At 34.4% G+C, this 16,193-nt stretch overlaps 1 protein-coding gene across 1 annotated transcript in view; it reads left to right on the top strand.

Annotated features, from left to right (window-relative positions):
• Positions 1-16,193, top strand: part of mav (TGF-beta domain-containing family member maverick) — a 47,871-nt gene that overhangs the window by 15,526 nt on the left and 16,152 nt on the right. The window contains exon 2 of the mRNA XM_087405013.1: positions 13,141-13,261. Coding sequence (XP_087261139.1) covers positions 13,141-13,261 — 121 coding nt within the window. The remainder of the gene's footprint in view (positions 1-13,140; positions 13,262-16,193) is intronic.

Genomic DNA, 16,193 nt, shown 5'->3' on the forward strand with positions numbered 1-16,193 from the left:
AATATGCACAAACAATCCTGAGTTTGCGAAATTGTGATCGAAGGCCCTAATAAAAAAGATTTTCCAAAATTAAAGTCCTATTTTTTGTATAACAATTACTTTTTTCCTCTTTTATAGATTCGAAAATCCTTTTCCACGATTAAAGTGTACATATAATACATGTCTGTGAGATGGAATTTATTCCGAAAATGACAAAAAATTTCAAAATTGAAATCTTAAGAAAAATTTTTTGTCGTTCTTGACATAAACTCCACCTCACAAATTACGTATTAATGCGTATACTTTAATCCTGGAAAAAGATCAAATTTTCAAATCAGTTTAAGAGAGGAAAAAAGTAATTATTAAAAAATTATGATTAGTTGATAATACAAATGGCTTTAGGATTCCTTTGAAGTATAAATGGTAATATAGTATAATATATCCACATTTTTTTTTACTTTACACTTCAATTTTTCAATGCTTTTAATATGGCTTTGTGTATGTCACGTAAATCTGAATATGCAAATTGAAGTTTTTTTGAGAAATCAGAGTATCATTTATATTTGTTTTATTTTATTTTTTTAATCTTCCAGATTGAGTTTACAAAAGTAATCGGTGCTACTCTGAAACTTCTTAGTGTATTCCGCCTTCAGAAAGCTTTCTGCGCTCGCAATCACGCCCAACTCGTTCAATTATCATCATTTCTAAATTATATTTCTCGCCAATCATTCACTCTTTGGAATTTTCATAATTATACGGTGCATGTTGCTCGCACATTTTTTTCGCTCGTCGAGTCGACGACTATAAATAACAGTGAATTAATGTATCGCCGCACTGTATAAATAACGACCGTTCGACGAATTTATTAAATCGCCGCCACTTTCTCCGAAAATTCATATCGCCTATTATAAAATTCCGGTTTACACTCGTACGATTCGTTACAATGTAAAAAGAGTACACATTATTTCGACCAATTCGAAAGTTTATCCCGAGTGGTGAATAAAATTTTGCCATGGTGGACCACGAAGTAACTTGGCCGCAAGTGAAATTTGAATGTCATTGGGAAATTCCAACGTGATTTGCCTTTGTTAAATCCGACGCGATGGGAGATGCCCTCTTGAATTCCTAGGTATTTCGATTTGTAGAAAAGGAGACTGCTCAAAAAGAATCGGAATTACCTGTCGTTTATCACATTTTTTGTCATCTCGTTGTCATCTAAAATAATCGAATATTTTACGACATTCTATATTTAAGTTATTACATAATGTTATATGAAACAAATATTGTATAATTAGTATACTGTATATAGAAAGGAGACATTTTTTAAATTATTTTTAGAAAGTAAACATTAATTAGCAATTTATTAACAAAAACTAAAGTAAGATATATATTTCTCAAAATTATTTTACCTAAAAATTATGTATAATAATTATAATATGCTAATTAATAATAAGCAAAAATGAAAAATTGTCTTATTTGAAGGTATAAAAAGTATTTGTCTCAATCGAAAAATTTAACTTTTAAGATCATGAACACGGTTATTTTTTACGAAACTCTTTTACATTAGGATAAACTCATTGTTAATTAATTGCTAATTAATAATTTATTTATAAATAAGACTTTTTATAAAAACATCCTCTGTATGAATTGATGAATTCTTTTTGCAATGTTCATTGTATTATTATGCTTCTACACGGTTTTGCTAAAATATCTACAAATTCAGTTATAATAGATGCAGACCTGAAAATAATTTTATTGGATTATCAAAATAATTACATAAGATGCTTAAATTAATTGCTAGAATGTCAAAACTTTTTTGCAGAATTGCATGGCTTGAGATTTCTATGTTTTGATTATTATTTTGATGATCCAACAAAATTATATTTTCAGATCAGTATCCAGCCAAATATTTATATTAGACATTTCAAGAAAATCGTTCTTTCTCTACATTTTATGTAATTAGTGTCAAATACTTTTTGTATTTACTGTATTGTTACTGTACTAATTATGATCGAAACATGCAGTAAAAGAAAGAAGAATATTGATGACGAATGCTCGCTACCAGTTCGATTACAAAGTGTTGAAACAGGAAAAGTCACGTGAGACTACGACGTTAATGAGCCGTCAATTGAAGATCAAACAGCGAGATAACATGGATAACAGAGGCTGCTAATAAAAGCTTCAGTGACAGGATAACGAGGTATCTCGCGCTTATCCTAAGAAAATATTTGTCTCATATTTTGTTATTGTCGAACGCCAGTTTCTATCACTGCAGATTAACTTTAATCTGGGTTTAATTTACTTTCCGTCTTTTTGTACTTTTAAGAATTAGAAAAGGATAAAGAATAAATTTAACTAAGATTAAAGTTAACATATATTGGTAGAAATGGACAAAAATGGCGACAACGCGTCATTAATTTTTCAGAGCGAATCCGCTGGAATTAAAAGATCAGAGTTTACGATGGGTGTTTTCCAATTACTATAATCGTCGACACAACATTACACATCCGTATTTAGCCTAAAGGCTACTAGTAGTCGGCTGTGTAAGTTTGTGTTTTCTAGTGACAATTACAATTACTGTTAATCGCGGTGGCTATAAATGAGTTTGGAAGACGTCGGTATTTTTGCTTTTTTCATTTAATACAGGCAAAAAGTTACATTCAATCTAACTCTATTCGAAGCCATGCATAAAAAAATATTATTGCTAAGAAAAGTGATTATTTTCTTCCTTTTAAATAACGGTTATCTTTAATAAAAAAAATGTCTTCTTGATACTAATCTTAAAATATACTTATTGCAAATTTTATATAAATTCGTGTATTCAAAAAAAGAATTTATTTTCTTTTGAATTAAGGATATTATAAAATTTCTCGACGACGCAACTTTATATTAATAAAACCAAAATCGAATTTGCTTTAATTTGATAATCTTGATTGAAATATTAAACTTACTAGGATTCGAACTTGCATACACTGAGAAAAAAAGTTATTAATTTGACTAAATGCGTTTAGTTCGTAATGATTATTTAGTTTAAATATTTATATATTTAGATTAACAAAATCTTGTAATTTTAAACATGTTATTTGTTTGAATTAACAAATATTTGCTTGACATATTATCTGTGACCGCTACATTTAGTTGAATCAGCTAATATTTTTTTGAAACAACAACTTTTTTTTCTCAGTGTAGTATATATTTTTATATGTACATGTATATTCAGTTTCAATTGAGTCGTGCACAATGCTACACTTTGTGCGCCTCTGTGTATGTTTGTGTTAAAATGTGAGCAATTGGAAAGCACTCGATGTTTATCATTCGCCTCGGTATCGCCGAAGCCGCAGACGTAAAATCCGGTCCGGGGAACCTTGACGCGGTTCTGAGATTGCAGAGAGCCGCGGCTAATCAGTTAAGGCGAGAGAGATTGAATCGTGGGAACCGTATAATTGTATCTCTGGTACAGATTGTCCCGCGATTTCGTCGCATCCGTTCATGGCGGCCAGCCGCGAACAAGTCAACCGGTCAATCGCGTTAGCCATTAATTGTTTCCAGTTATAAACTTCACCGTAGCGCGCATCGTGTCGTAATTTATCATGATCCACCGCTGCGTTGCGACTCACGTTGTATAACGTATGCCTCATTAAACAGACGTCCCCCGTGTTCTTGGTGCATACTTTGTTGGAATTTACGAACGTCAGGCGCGCAATGTTGTTGAAGGAAAATGCGTTTAATTTTAGCACGTCAGTGCGTCGGACGGACGTCAAATACCATCCGGGTAATACCAATGGCGATATCATATATACGTAAGACGATTATATACCCGATAATAAGAGCTGCACGTTAAGGTAATAAATTCAACGTTAATGAAGAGGCGCGGAGAAATACGTTCGATAAAGACTGGGAGAGGAACGAGTACGATAGTGCGATAAATGTAAATTAATTTAATAATGATTAAAAAATGTACTCCTGTCACGCAATTTTGACGGATCTTATTTGTCCGAATGACTTTTGTTTTTCGGAGAAAGAAAAAGAGACAATCAATAACGTAATATTATGTTGTAACGTGATGTTATGTTTATTATAATGCTGCGTTGATACGACATCGATGACAATAACGTGTGATCGTCCATTCAAATCATCTCACGGTTCACGTTCGACTGCGGAACACATAAATTTCCGAAAGATAAAGCCTTGGCATGTTTGTGAGCGAGTTCGCCGGATATTTATGGAATTTCTGTGGCGATAATGCGGTGAGCTCCATCGGACTTATCGGGAGCACTTGGGCAATTGTTGCGTCTTGTAGAGCTCTAAATTAACTATGGACTGAGTATGAACCGTACCGTTTTTCCCAACATCGTCGCCGTGCTCGATGAAGCACAGGCTCAGGATATCGCGAAGCAATGTCGAGAAAGTTGTGAAATCCGTTATGAGTAATACAAAGACAATTGTTACATTTGAAGAAGTTTTATTGAAGTATTTAAGAATTTAACTGGATACAGATTTGAAAATAATTTTGTTGAACCCATCGAAATAGTTATGTGGGATACTCAAACTAGTTGTTAAAATGTCAAAACTTTCAGCAGCATTGCTTGAAACTCCTGTATTAAAAAAATATTCTAAATTTTAATAAATCATTTGTGTGTGTTGTTTACATAGTTTCAACTAAATATAAAGATATATTACTAAATGTAAAGATATTTTTATTTGGACAAAAATTATTAATTTGATTTAATAATCTTTTTTTAGTATATATTTATTTACGGTTTAATTAGTACTATTCAAATAGGTATTTATTAAAATTTAGTACAATTTTTTTCTCAGTGTGCGTAATTATTTTGATAATTCAACAAAATTATTTTTAGATATGTATCTAACTAAATTTTTAGATACTTCAACAAAATCGTTTTTTTTTTTATCAGACGATTATTATTGGATTCCGCACGCGGCAAGACGATATTAAATAATATTTACGTAATCGCGCGTGATTCGAGATGCGCTAGAGATTATTCACGCGGGAGATTAACGATGAATCTTATGGAGACAAATAATATTAGATAGACAAATAATAATAGATTTGTGGTTGTTTCAAGGATCTGTAGAAATCTGTGAACGAATCGAGAGATCCGTCCCGATAAACAGGGCTCCAACGAATAAATTTCTTTACAGACGAATGAAGAAGAGGCATTTAGAGAAGAACTTTATGGTTATTTACGGCTTAGTGCATCGTAAAACATTGTGTCTTTATTATGTCTTTTTCGTTCTCGTTTTCGATAACTCCGCGATGAACGAATCGACTTGAGCCGCCGTCGAATTGACAGATATTTCTTTAATTGGTTTTTTAAATTAAGATAATATTTTATTATTAGCTTTAATTAATTTATATATATATATATAAAATTGATATATATAATATATACAAAATTGATACATAAAAAAAAAATCAATATTAAATAAAATATTATTTTTGTACAGTTACTTAATCAAAATTTTATTTATAGAGAGGAATAGTAGTTACTCGATCAATATTTATTTTGAAAAAAAATATAAAAAAACCCCGAAAGAGATAGTTCAAGAAGATAAATATTATACTGCTTTACATAATTCAATATTTATATATTTTGACAAGCGTGATGTTGTTGACTGTTATAAGGTGTTTATAAGGAATCTCACATTTAAGATCAGTCAAGTAATCATCAAATTTTTTAAAAGATCACATTGTTTTTATACCCTAATTAAAAAAATTATTATTATTAACAATATATTGTACATTATTGATTGATATCCAATTTATTAGTACTTGAGAACATTATGGATATGTTTTTAATCACAATTTTCTGAAAAAAAGTAAGTAAAAACTAAATTAATAGATTAAACGGAATTTGCTTATTATGAATACAATATTTCTAAAGACATAAAGATTTTAAGTACTATAATGCTTCTTTGTTGCGAGTTTTCGATGAAATTGCACATTTAAAAAATATTTTATCTCAATTCACATTTTTCCACAAGTGAGATATAAAAATATCCCAGATGACTATTCCCGGGTTAATGACTCCTTAACGATACGTATGTTATTTCGATGCGGTACAATAAATCGTGTACGTTTGTCAGCCCTCGTCGTTGACGCCCTCGTTCCTGAAGAGTTCGCTCAAAAACCCGATGTCGAGGAAATGATTCAAAGGCAGGCCGACGCGACAATAAACGCCACCGTACGGTTTGAATCGACGCTAACGAGATTTATGATTGGCTTAAATTTTAAGAGAAAGCTTTCGACGGCGACGACGAACAGCCTGCACGCATAGAAGTCCGGGAATGCGCATTAATCCGTTCACGGCACGGTGCTGCATTTTACCTTCGTGTTTATTCTCAAAACGTCATATCTCGTACGTACATTCTCTGGTACATACAAGACAGAGGGGAACAAAAGAGGAAATCGACGTGCAGCATTACGCCACGTCGATTACGTTCCCGTAAAGCGTAAATGCGTGAGGTCGCGTGAAAATTTCCCACGCTTTTTTTCAGCGTCACGACGGAAGGCGCGAACGTCGTCGTAACGACGAGTATGATTAAATAACGGCGAAACTGAGATGGAGATAAAGATAAGAATGCGGACTCTGTAAAGAGGGACTCTCGATTATTACTGTTATTATGATTATTACTGTTACTGTGTAATTAGTCACGATAATTAAATCTCGGCAAACTGAATCCGGAAAGAACGCGCCTAGAATTCTTCTGACCTAGATTATGTTTGTACTGAGAAAAAATTGTTTAATTCTAATCACTTGTTTTTATCGAAAAGCCAGAGCCAAAATAGAATGGTATAATTTATGCAAATGTACTTTATTAATTCACTGAGAGAAAAGTGCTTGGTATCTCTTTAAATTCTTTAGAGTAGAATCTCTCTCTTTGAAAAGTGAAAATTGAAGTAATCTTGAAAAAGAATGGTTTAATTTTTAATCAACGAGAGTGAGATTTTACTCTAAAAGTTTCAGAGAGATATTTTTGTAATTATAATTGCATGATAAAATAATTATATTTAGAAGCTCCATTTTTATAGTTAATACTACTGTAATGATAGTAATAATATTCTTAATAATATAATTATAATACTCTTCCACGCTTTTTATATAAAGATTATGAGTTTCGCGGATTTTCTCTGTGTCCAGATCCATTCTTGGAATGCCAACGTTTTGTGAACCTTGGAATTCATTTCATCAGGGTGAGGAGTAGCCTGATACTGATGAAGTGAACTGCAAGGTTCACGAAACGTATAATCTTTAAATATAATTATATTTATAATTCTATAAAAAAAAAGTAATTATTGACACCAAAAATGACTAAAAATTATAGTTAAATTATGTATTACTGTAACCACAAGCTTCCTTTACATGTAAATGAAGTTCGTGGTTATGAACGAAATTAAAAGCAATGAATGATTTAACTGAAAATTAAGTTGTAGTAATTACTTAAATGTAATGAACGTGTACATTAAATTTAATGTACTTTTAATAAAATTTATGAAAAGTTAAATTTTATAAATTTCATAAATTTTCATGAGAAATACATTAAATTTTATGTATATGTACATAAATGTACTTTTTATTATAAATTAAATTTAATGTAATGTCATGAAATTAAGTTCAAATTGTGTAACTTAAAATTTAATGAAATTTAAGAACATTTTTAACAGTGCAGTATAGAGAAGAATATTATCTTTCTACAAGATATAAAAATTAATTTTTTTCATAGTTATACGAAAACATTATCTTTCCTTATTCTTTTATTAAAATAGAGATACTTTAATTACGATCGCGACTAAAGAATCGGACAAATTAGGCTTGATTACCCTAAGCTCCTTGAAACGACGGCATTCTTTTTCACTGAGAGAAATGCGAGGTTCTGGCCGCGCTTTACGATCATTCTCATTAGCAGTATAAATAGCCTAAGTAAAGGTTTTCTGCTAACGTGAAGCGTACATAAGCATCGTCGGCGGCCGTCTCTCATTACGATTATCCATTGCATCCGAAGCGTTCGGCGCGTCACTGAAACGTCCATTATCCGGGCATCCGGATATCTGTCATTGGCTGTGTACGCTAATCGGAAGACCCCGGCAATTGAAGACATCCGGGACATACTTGTTGCACAAAATTGAGACCTGCGCTCCTGGCTCCTGGCTTTAAACCGAAATCAGGACAGCGCCCAAAGATGCCTCGCGCGGGACACGGTTTGTCTCGCATTCGAACGCGTACGTGGCAAAATAAATAAATAAATAAATAAATTCAAACGTCAAAGCGCATCTCTCTCGGGACGTGTGGGAAGAGAGACTCCTCCTCACGATGTTGCACAATGCATGCATTCCGCGTAGCGAATCCTTTGAGGATTCTCTCGAGGATCTGCATAATTCACGGATGAATATACGTATTCAAAAAGATCAATTGATCGCCTCCGTTATTTAAGGGAAGAGGATATTCTGTTGGAGGATATTCACCGGAAGGTGCATGCGAGATCTTTCCTCGGGGATGCACGTCTTGAGAGATCGCAAATAACAAAAGTCTAGAATCGAAATATAACACTCGTTTACTATCGTATAACAACTCATTTGTTATACAACTTAACATTACAAAATTTTTCAAAAATAAGTTTTAATGTTTTGTGTCATTAAAATTTTGTAATATTAATTTGCAATTTTGGTACAATAATTGATTGTAGAGGAGTAAATGTTTTGTTTAAAATAATGTTCTTTTCTGTCTTTATTTTTTTCACTAAAAAATATTGGTGTGGATTTAACACTTATATATTATAAAATCTATATAATTCTCATTATATTGCTTAATATTAACATCAATATGGTGAATTTTAAACTGATGTTTATATCAATACCATCATGATATGGATTTAAAACCCATGGTGTTAAATCCATAATTCTGCATCATGTTGGTGTTAATATTAACAGCAACACAATAAGAATTATATAGACACATAATATATATACCGCATGCAGTACTTTTTATATAATTGTGAATTTAACATTTAACAATATGTAAATTTAACATTTAATACCATTCACATCGCTATTTTTCAGAGTATTCTTTTTTTATTTTCATTGCTTTTCTGCAAGCAACTAAAAAATGATAATTATATTGTTGTAGCAAATGAGCGATAAGACATCTTCAAGATGTCTAAGAGACATTTTAAAGATATCTTAGATCCCGATTTTAGACTTTATGTTATTTTTATGTTGTCCTCTCTCCCTATTGCTATCACATTGCAGACACTTACGTTTGCATAAACGTGAGAAACAACATTGGTATGATGTTGCATAACTTCAGAGGGTCGCTGAGGATCTATTAACGTTAACACGCGGACATTTACAATATAATACTGCAAATTGCAACTCGTAGCGGATAAATGTAATTTCTGCACATTCGCGTAATCATCGCGTAATTTATAGTTTATCTTGATTGAAATAATTTTAAGACATTAGTGGCAGTAGTGACTAACAACCATTGGAAGGGAAAATTTCTTGAGCGAGCCTTATTAATTTATTTCAACTTACTAATATTAAATATTAAAAAAAAAAAACAACGATAGGTTAGATTATTCCTCAAGAATTTATCGCAAGCATATAAAACTTCAAGTTAAAGCAGACATTTCTTGTCTAAAATATAGCCAGGCGATCGCAAGAATGCGCTTTCTACACTCGTGGCTCCGCGAATATCTTATTTATTATCATTATTTATAACAGGACGGATCGCGCGACTCCTACGTTCCCACGACACAACGTCCATCGACTGCGAGCCGTGTGATTTCGAACTTTACCGCGGTAAGAAACGATATATCATACGTCACAGATGATTTCTCTAATCGTCGTGGACATTACGACGATGACAACCGTGACAGGTCCCCACGTGGGCGTTAATATCAGCATAAAACTTTGTGGCAAAAGTATCGACGCGACGTGACGCCGCACCGCGCCGTGCCGTGCCGGACCGTAACAGATTTATGCGTGCACGTGTTGCCAAAGAGAAATGGCAAGGATTTAAAAGGAACTTAATTTAATGTAACGAGTAATACGTGTAAATTGTCGTTATATTGTATAATTATACGCTGAGGAAAAAATTACTAAATCTTGATACATATTTTTTTTTTTTTTTAATAGTACTAAGTAAACACTGACTTACAGTAAATAAACATTAACTCAATAAAAAATTATAGCTAAATTAAATTAAAACTAAAAATGTTCACAAGCAGTGACTATTATTAATAGCACAATTGATTATATTAGCATGGTTAAAATAATTATAAGTAAATAACTGTTCCAAAGAATGACTATAAATTATATGCTAATTACAATCATTTTTTTTCTTTCAGTGCATATTTTTAAAAGGCTTACCCTAGAACGGTAATAAATGCTTTATCCATCTCTTTCTTTCGACGTGATTAATATTTCAAGACGCGTTCTCCGGTGGCCGCGACATTAGCATACAATACGAGAGATCGATGGCGATTAGGAAATAACTCCACTTCTACCTGCCCTGCGGGTGGCGGCGACATTCGCGTCGCATTCACGGAAATTAATTCGGCGATTTGTAATAATTGAAAAAATTGAGGTCGTTGAGGAGGAGTCCTGCACGCCCCGTCGTTTCCTGGAGGTTCTCGTGACTCACTCGCTCAATCGCGGCGCAATTCTTAGTTCGCGTTCGTCCGCGTTGCGAGATCGCGGTGATCCAAAAATTTGTTTTCGTGTGCCAATCCCGCGACCGGAACCAGGCTGGGCGAACGGTTAAGCGATTCTTAAGCGGTTAAGTGACTGTAAGAAGGTACTGCGGAGGCGTCAAGTCGCGACACGTCTCTTCGCGAATCGCACGATGATTCATCGGCGCGCGCGCGCCGTCGTCTTCTCCTGCTCGCAGCTCGTTTCGACGGCGCCACTTCCGGTTGCATGCCGCACGTTGCACCAACGACGACGACGACGCAGTTTTGCGGCTTGGTGCAGCGACCGAGATACGTTTCGTCTCGCGGAGATTCCGCACGATAACGTAACGATTAGATCACGCACGTAGCCAAGAGCAATAATTTAATTTTACGTACACAAGGAAGTGAATTCTACACGATCTAACACACTGTAAAAAATAAAATGTTAATTTTAGCTTAAAGACATTTTATTTTTTGTGCACAGTGCATGTAATTATAATTTGTAATATTAGATCGACGAGAATAAATCAATTAAGAGAAATAATGAAGAATGAATTGACCAATTAATCGCATTGTCTCAGATTTCGGAGCGATTTCTAGCATCGTGGACACAAGATTTTACGTTGGAAACACTTTTTAAAAATTGACATTTGTGGAATTACTTACTCAAATATCTATGGCAATATCTGTTTTTTTTTTTAGCAATAATTCTTTAGATGTAATAACAATTATTGGATTTGAAGAATTATTGTTAAAAAATACATTGGCATGAATATTTAAATAATCTCAAAAATGTGTCAATTTTTAGAAAGTGTCTCCTTATGATTCCTTTAATACAGTTTTATAAGGAATAAAGATTCCAATATGATAAAAAATTTTTCAATATATTTTCTCTTCGAGCAAAATCATTTTTATTGATTTAATCTAATTATATCTAGCTGAGTGAGTGCATACAAATGATCCTAAATTATTCATTTATTAATCGAGAGCCAGATCTCTTTTCAAATCCAGAATCGTCAAATTAAATTATGACTTAATTAGTATATTTATTTCTATGCAAAGAACAATGTTTTAGTTGCACACATAAACGATGTTTAATTTAAAAATTATAATACGACAACATTCACATATGCAGAATTACAAATTGGAGCTCTTAATAATAAGAGTATCGCCCTTCATAAGATAGATAGTTTCCTACTGTAGAACCGGGACTCTGAACCCGACGGACGAGAGTTCTCACACCCTCTAGTGGTCCATTATCCTCCGTCTGCTGAGCCACGCCAGTGGTCGCGGCCTCAACGAGCTAATTTTGCGAGCGCCGGCTCGTCGTTGTCTGGTCTTTCTCACCGCGGTGGCGGGGAGGGAAAAGGGCGCTCGCTCGCTCGCTGGTTGTTTCATCGCCATCGTCGTGAAACAGTAGCCGAGAATGGGTTCGAGGAAGTCGAGCGAGAAAACGGGAGGAGCGCGGCGGCAACGGGATCGGGGTAAGATCGGGGTAAGATGAGAGATGCGACTGAGAAAAACGTGAAGGGTGGGACGGTGAGAAAAGAGACAGGGTGAATGAGATTTCAGGAGAGGGACGGGAATATGAGAAGGCAAGAAAAGGGTCGTTACTTAACCGGGTCGAGAGAGGAGCGCCGTGGCGCTCGGAGGATGTCGTGACCTCAGAAAATTAGATAATTTCGATGTCACGTCCGCGAAGTAATTATCGCTCTTGAGTTTGACCTCGTCGGATGTAACCAGGGAATCAATTAAATGGACCGAAAGTTCAATCGACGAGTTCAGGCGACCTCGTCAAGCGCCTCTTGAAAGAGAATTGTCGAGATCTTGAATAGCAATCGCAACGAATCACAACGAGATTCTTGTTTATATTATTTAGCATCTTTGAATTCTACGAGGAAATTTTTTTTCTAACTTTTTCTGAAAATAAACTTTTCTTTAATAAACTACGAAAAACATAATTTTGTAGGAGTATCTAAAAATTTAGCTAAATACAGGTTTGAAAATGATTTCATTCGTCTATCAAAATAATTACACAAAAATCTCAATCGCGATGAGTAATGCTGCAAAAAGTTTTGACATTCCATCAGCAACCAGTTTGAGTCCTTTATAATTATTTTGATAGTACAAAATTATTTAAAAAAATTTATTTTGTGGACACGTATTACATTAATTTTCAACTAACATTTTTCGTGTCATTCATATTTGAAAAGATCATCGTCAGCATTTTGTACGCAGCGTTCGTAATAAGAATAAGACGCCGAACGAGCGCAGAGAGACACATTTATAAATTTCTATCCGTAAAAGTTCCAAGAAGCAAGAACGCGCTTCCGGTAGTTACTCTTTATTCGCGCCGTATATGTGCGTTGTAATTGTCCCGCCGCTATTATACACGCAACGTTACGTAAGCGACCATTTCTGAACCGATGATGAGGCTTTAAGGAAGCCATTATGGCATTTTGTTTCCAGGCGAACGTGAGCCAGGCCGAGTACGAGAGAGCGCACAGAGAGTACCTGAAACAAGTGCAGCTGTCGCACGATGGACAGAAATTTAGAACGCGACGGGATCTCCATGTATTCCAGGCTGCTGGTAAGATCATCTTAACTCTCCTACTGTGTACAAACTAGAAGTCGGATTCGTAGCAACTTTCGTGGAAGCGAAGATTATTTGTGCGACGCATATATTCCTATTTTCTACGAACTTATCCATTCTAGAATGAATAAATAATAATGAATGTAACGTTAATTTAGCGTATTATAAATAATGTTAATTTTATGAAGAAATATGCTTCCAAAAATTTATTTCCAAATGTTATTTTTTTTGTGTTAATTTTTTTCTTAATGATTGTGTTACTTTTTAATATATTCAGCTTGTATTGAATTAATAAAATTTGGATGGATTGTTCGAGATACGTATCCACTTAGATAGCAGATGTCATTGTCGTTATTTTGACGTTAAAATATTTTCGTAAATGTTATTTGATATCAGGAATGATGACAAATAATGTTACTTGCTACTTGGGAACGTTTGTAGTAATAATAATGATTCTAATAACAGTTGAAAATTTGTGTTGTATTTACTTAATACATTTGTTACATCCCATCGTTCACTTAAGTTTTTTGTGTTAATTTATTACAAGATGAATATGTTAAAAAGTAACACAATAAATGTAATACTTTTGCACAATTTGGAAGCAAATTTTTTCAATAAAATTAACATATGTAATATATTAATATATTATTTTTTAAAACTATATTACTATTTATGTTTGTTTATTTACTTACAAGTTATTTCAACACTAATTATAAGAAATGTTAAATATTAATTTTATACAAAATATTTAAATAATATAATCACACATTATATTAAATCAATACTTGAGTATATAAAAAATTCAACATAAAAATTTAACGAGGACTGAGTTTTAACACAAGTACAAAATGTTTTTAACTGTGTCATCGCTTATATATTGAATAATTGCTGCGGTTATTTAACAAATCAAACAAATATATAAATACGCGATAAGGAGTGATTCTCTAACAATCATAATAAATCACGAAGAATTATTGCGAAGAATTGCGGCGAGGATTGTTTTTTTACAATCGCATGATCTCTCCGAGATACGTGTTTTATAAGAAAAAAACAATCGAATAGATATGCAATCGCTGATCTAATCGATCCAATTTTAATTTTAGAATTGAATTATTCTCAGAGTCTTAGTTCGAATTCCGCTTCTTCCACGAATTAGGTCCGCGCTGAGATGCCGGTTGCGTGCGAGCGAAAAATCTTCTCCGCGCGCATATTCGCGGTACGTGTCCAACAAAAACAAATGCGGAAAACGGGGTTGCAGACGGCGGGGAGCGGGACAGTAGAGGAAGGTGTAACGATGCAGTTTTCCACCGCGGCCTGTCGATACGTCATCACGACTCGGCGGAGCGCATTCAAGTCTCGGCGCGGCGCGGCGCGTCGCGTCGCGGTGTTTCGGTTTCACGATTCACGACGTCGGCCTCTCGACGATCGATCGTTCGAAGGATGGGCAATAAAAGTCGCGTCTCGAGAAAGAAAAACGGCCACGCAGAAACGGGACATCTTGCCGTGATGCGAGAGCTGTAACGAGAGGCGCCACGGCGCGCCGATGTATTTACTTTTCCCGTGTCGACGAACTCGTTACGAGAAATTTTTCTGCGAGCCTCGTCTCGTTTCGCATTCGTCGCGCTTAGTCGCGCCGTTGCGTTTGCAAAGAGTACGATTTCGCGAAAGCGAGTGGAGTATTCCACGCGACACTCGACATCTTTAGACGTTTGAAATATGTCCTGAAAAGTCCCGTTTATGTTAGATACATAAAATACGCCCCAAGCCCATGGAATACGTAAAATCAATAAAAAATCAAAATGACTTTCTTTCGATTCTTAACATCAATAAATAGTTAAATTTTGTAGTAAAAAATTATTTTTTTTTGTTTACTTACACGACGCAAAGCAAAGTCATTTTGACTTTGCCTTGATTTGATGGTTTCTTTGGGCTTGAGACGTACTTTAAATGTTTACTAGACAAAATTAAGTCATTTTGATTTGATTTAATATGTTTTTTATATAATATTAACGATGTCTATTGGATGGGTTGGGTGGAACATACGTTGTACGTACGATGTCTACTGGTAAAGACGTATTCTCAAGGAACACACAAAAATCAACGAAAAATCAAAATGACTCCAAAATGATCATTAAAAATCATTTTCAATTATTTCCGATTCATTTTAATGTCATTTTAACGGTATCGTAACTTGTTGTTCTGTTTGGGGATATTCTAATTCTTAACGTCAATATACAGTCAAATTTTGTAATAAAAAAATCATTATTTTGACTTGCATGACGTAAAATACAGTCATTTTACTTTCTCTTGACTTAGTGTGTTTTTTTGGTACGTCCATGTATGGACGGTAGCATAAGAGTCTTGCATAACGCATAATACATAAGAAAATGAACCAAAGTCCTTCAATTTTTCTTTCTATAAATTCTTGATTAATTTTCTTATGCTTTATGCATTATTCTCTAGTCTTACGGTGAACGGGACATCGTTTGGACATCCTTAAGACATCGAATTGTTGCATGGAATTCGTCATCGATCGGAACGTAATCGATCAATCGCGCGATGGGGGATCCCTCGCGGCAGGAGGAAAAAGAAGCTTGCCGGAAGCGAGATCTAAAAGCGTGTTTCTTCAAGGATACTGGGAAAATATACGCGCGCTATTATTGGCCGTCCACCTAATTTCTCTCGTGGCGCGCGGCTGAGAGAGGAAAAATACTTCACCGACTTTGTAGACTTCGCGAAGAGCAAACGGTTATAATTCAATAATACGCTAAAAGGAACTGTCGCCGGACCTGACGACGTCTCGCAATCGAGGTGGACGATATACGAGGATGTGTAACATTCTCACAAGATGCTGTGAGGCTGTCGACTTCGAAGTCTCTAAACTGGCCAAATTGATAGCTGCAGAGCACAAGTCATCATGATATCAAAA

Source organism: Acromyrmex echinatior, chromosome 4, assembly GCF_024713525.1.
Source record: "Acromyrmex echinatior isolate Ae372 chromosome 4, ASM2471352v2, whole genome shotgun sequence".
Classification (NCBI taxonomy): Eukaryota; Metazoa; Arthropoda; class Insecta; order Hymenoptera; family Formicidae; genus Acromyrmex; species Acromyrmex echinatior.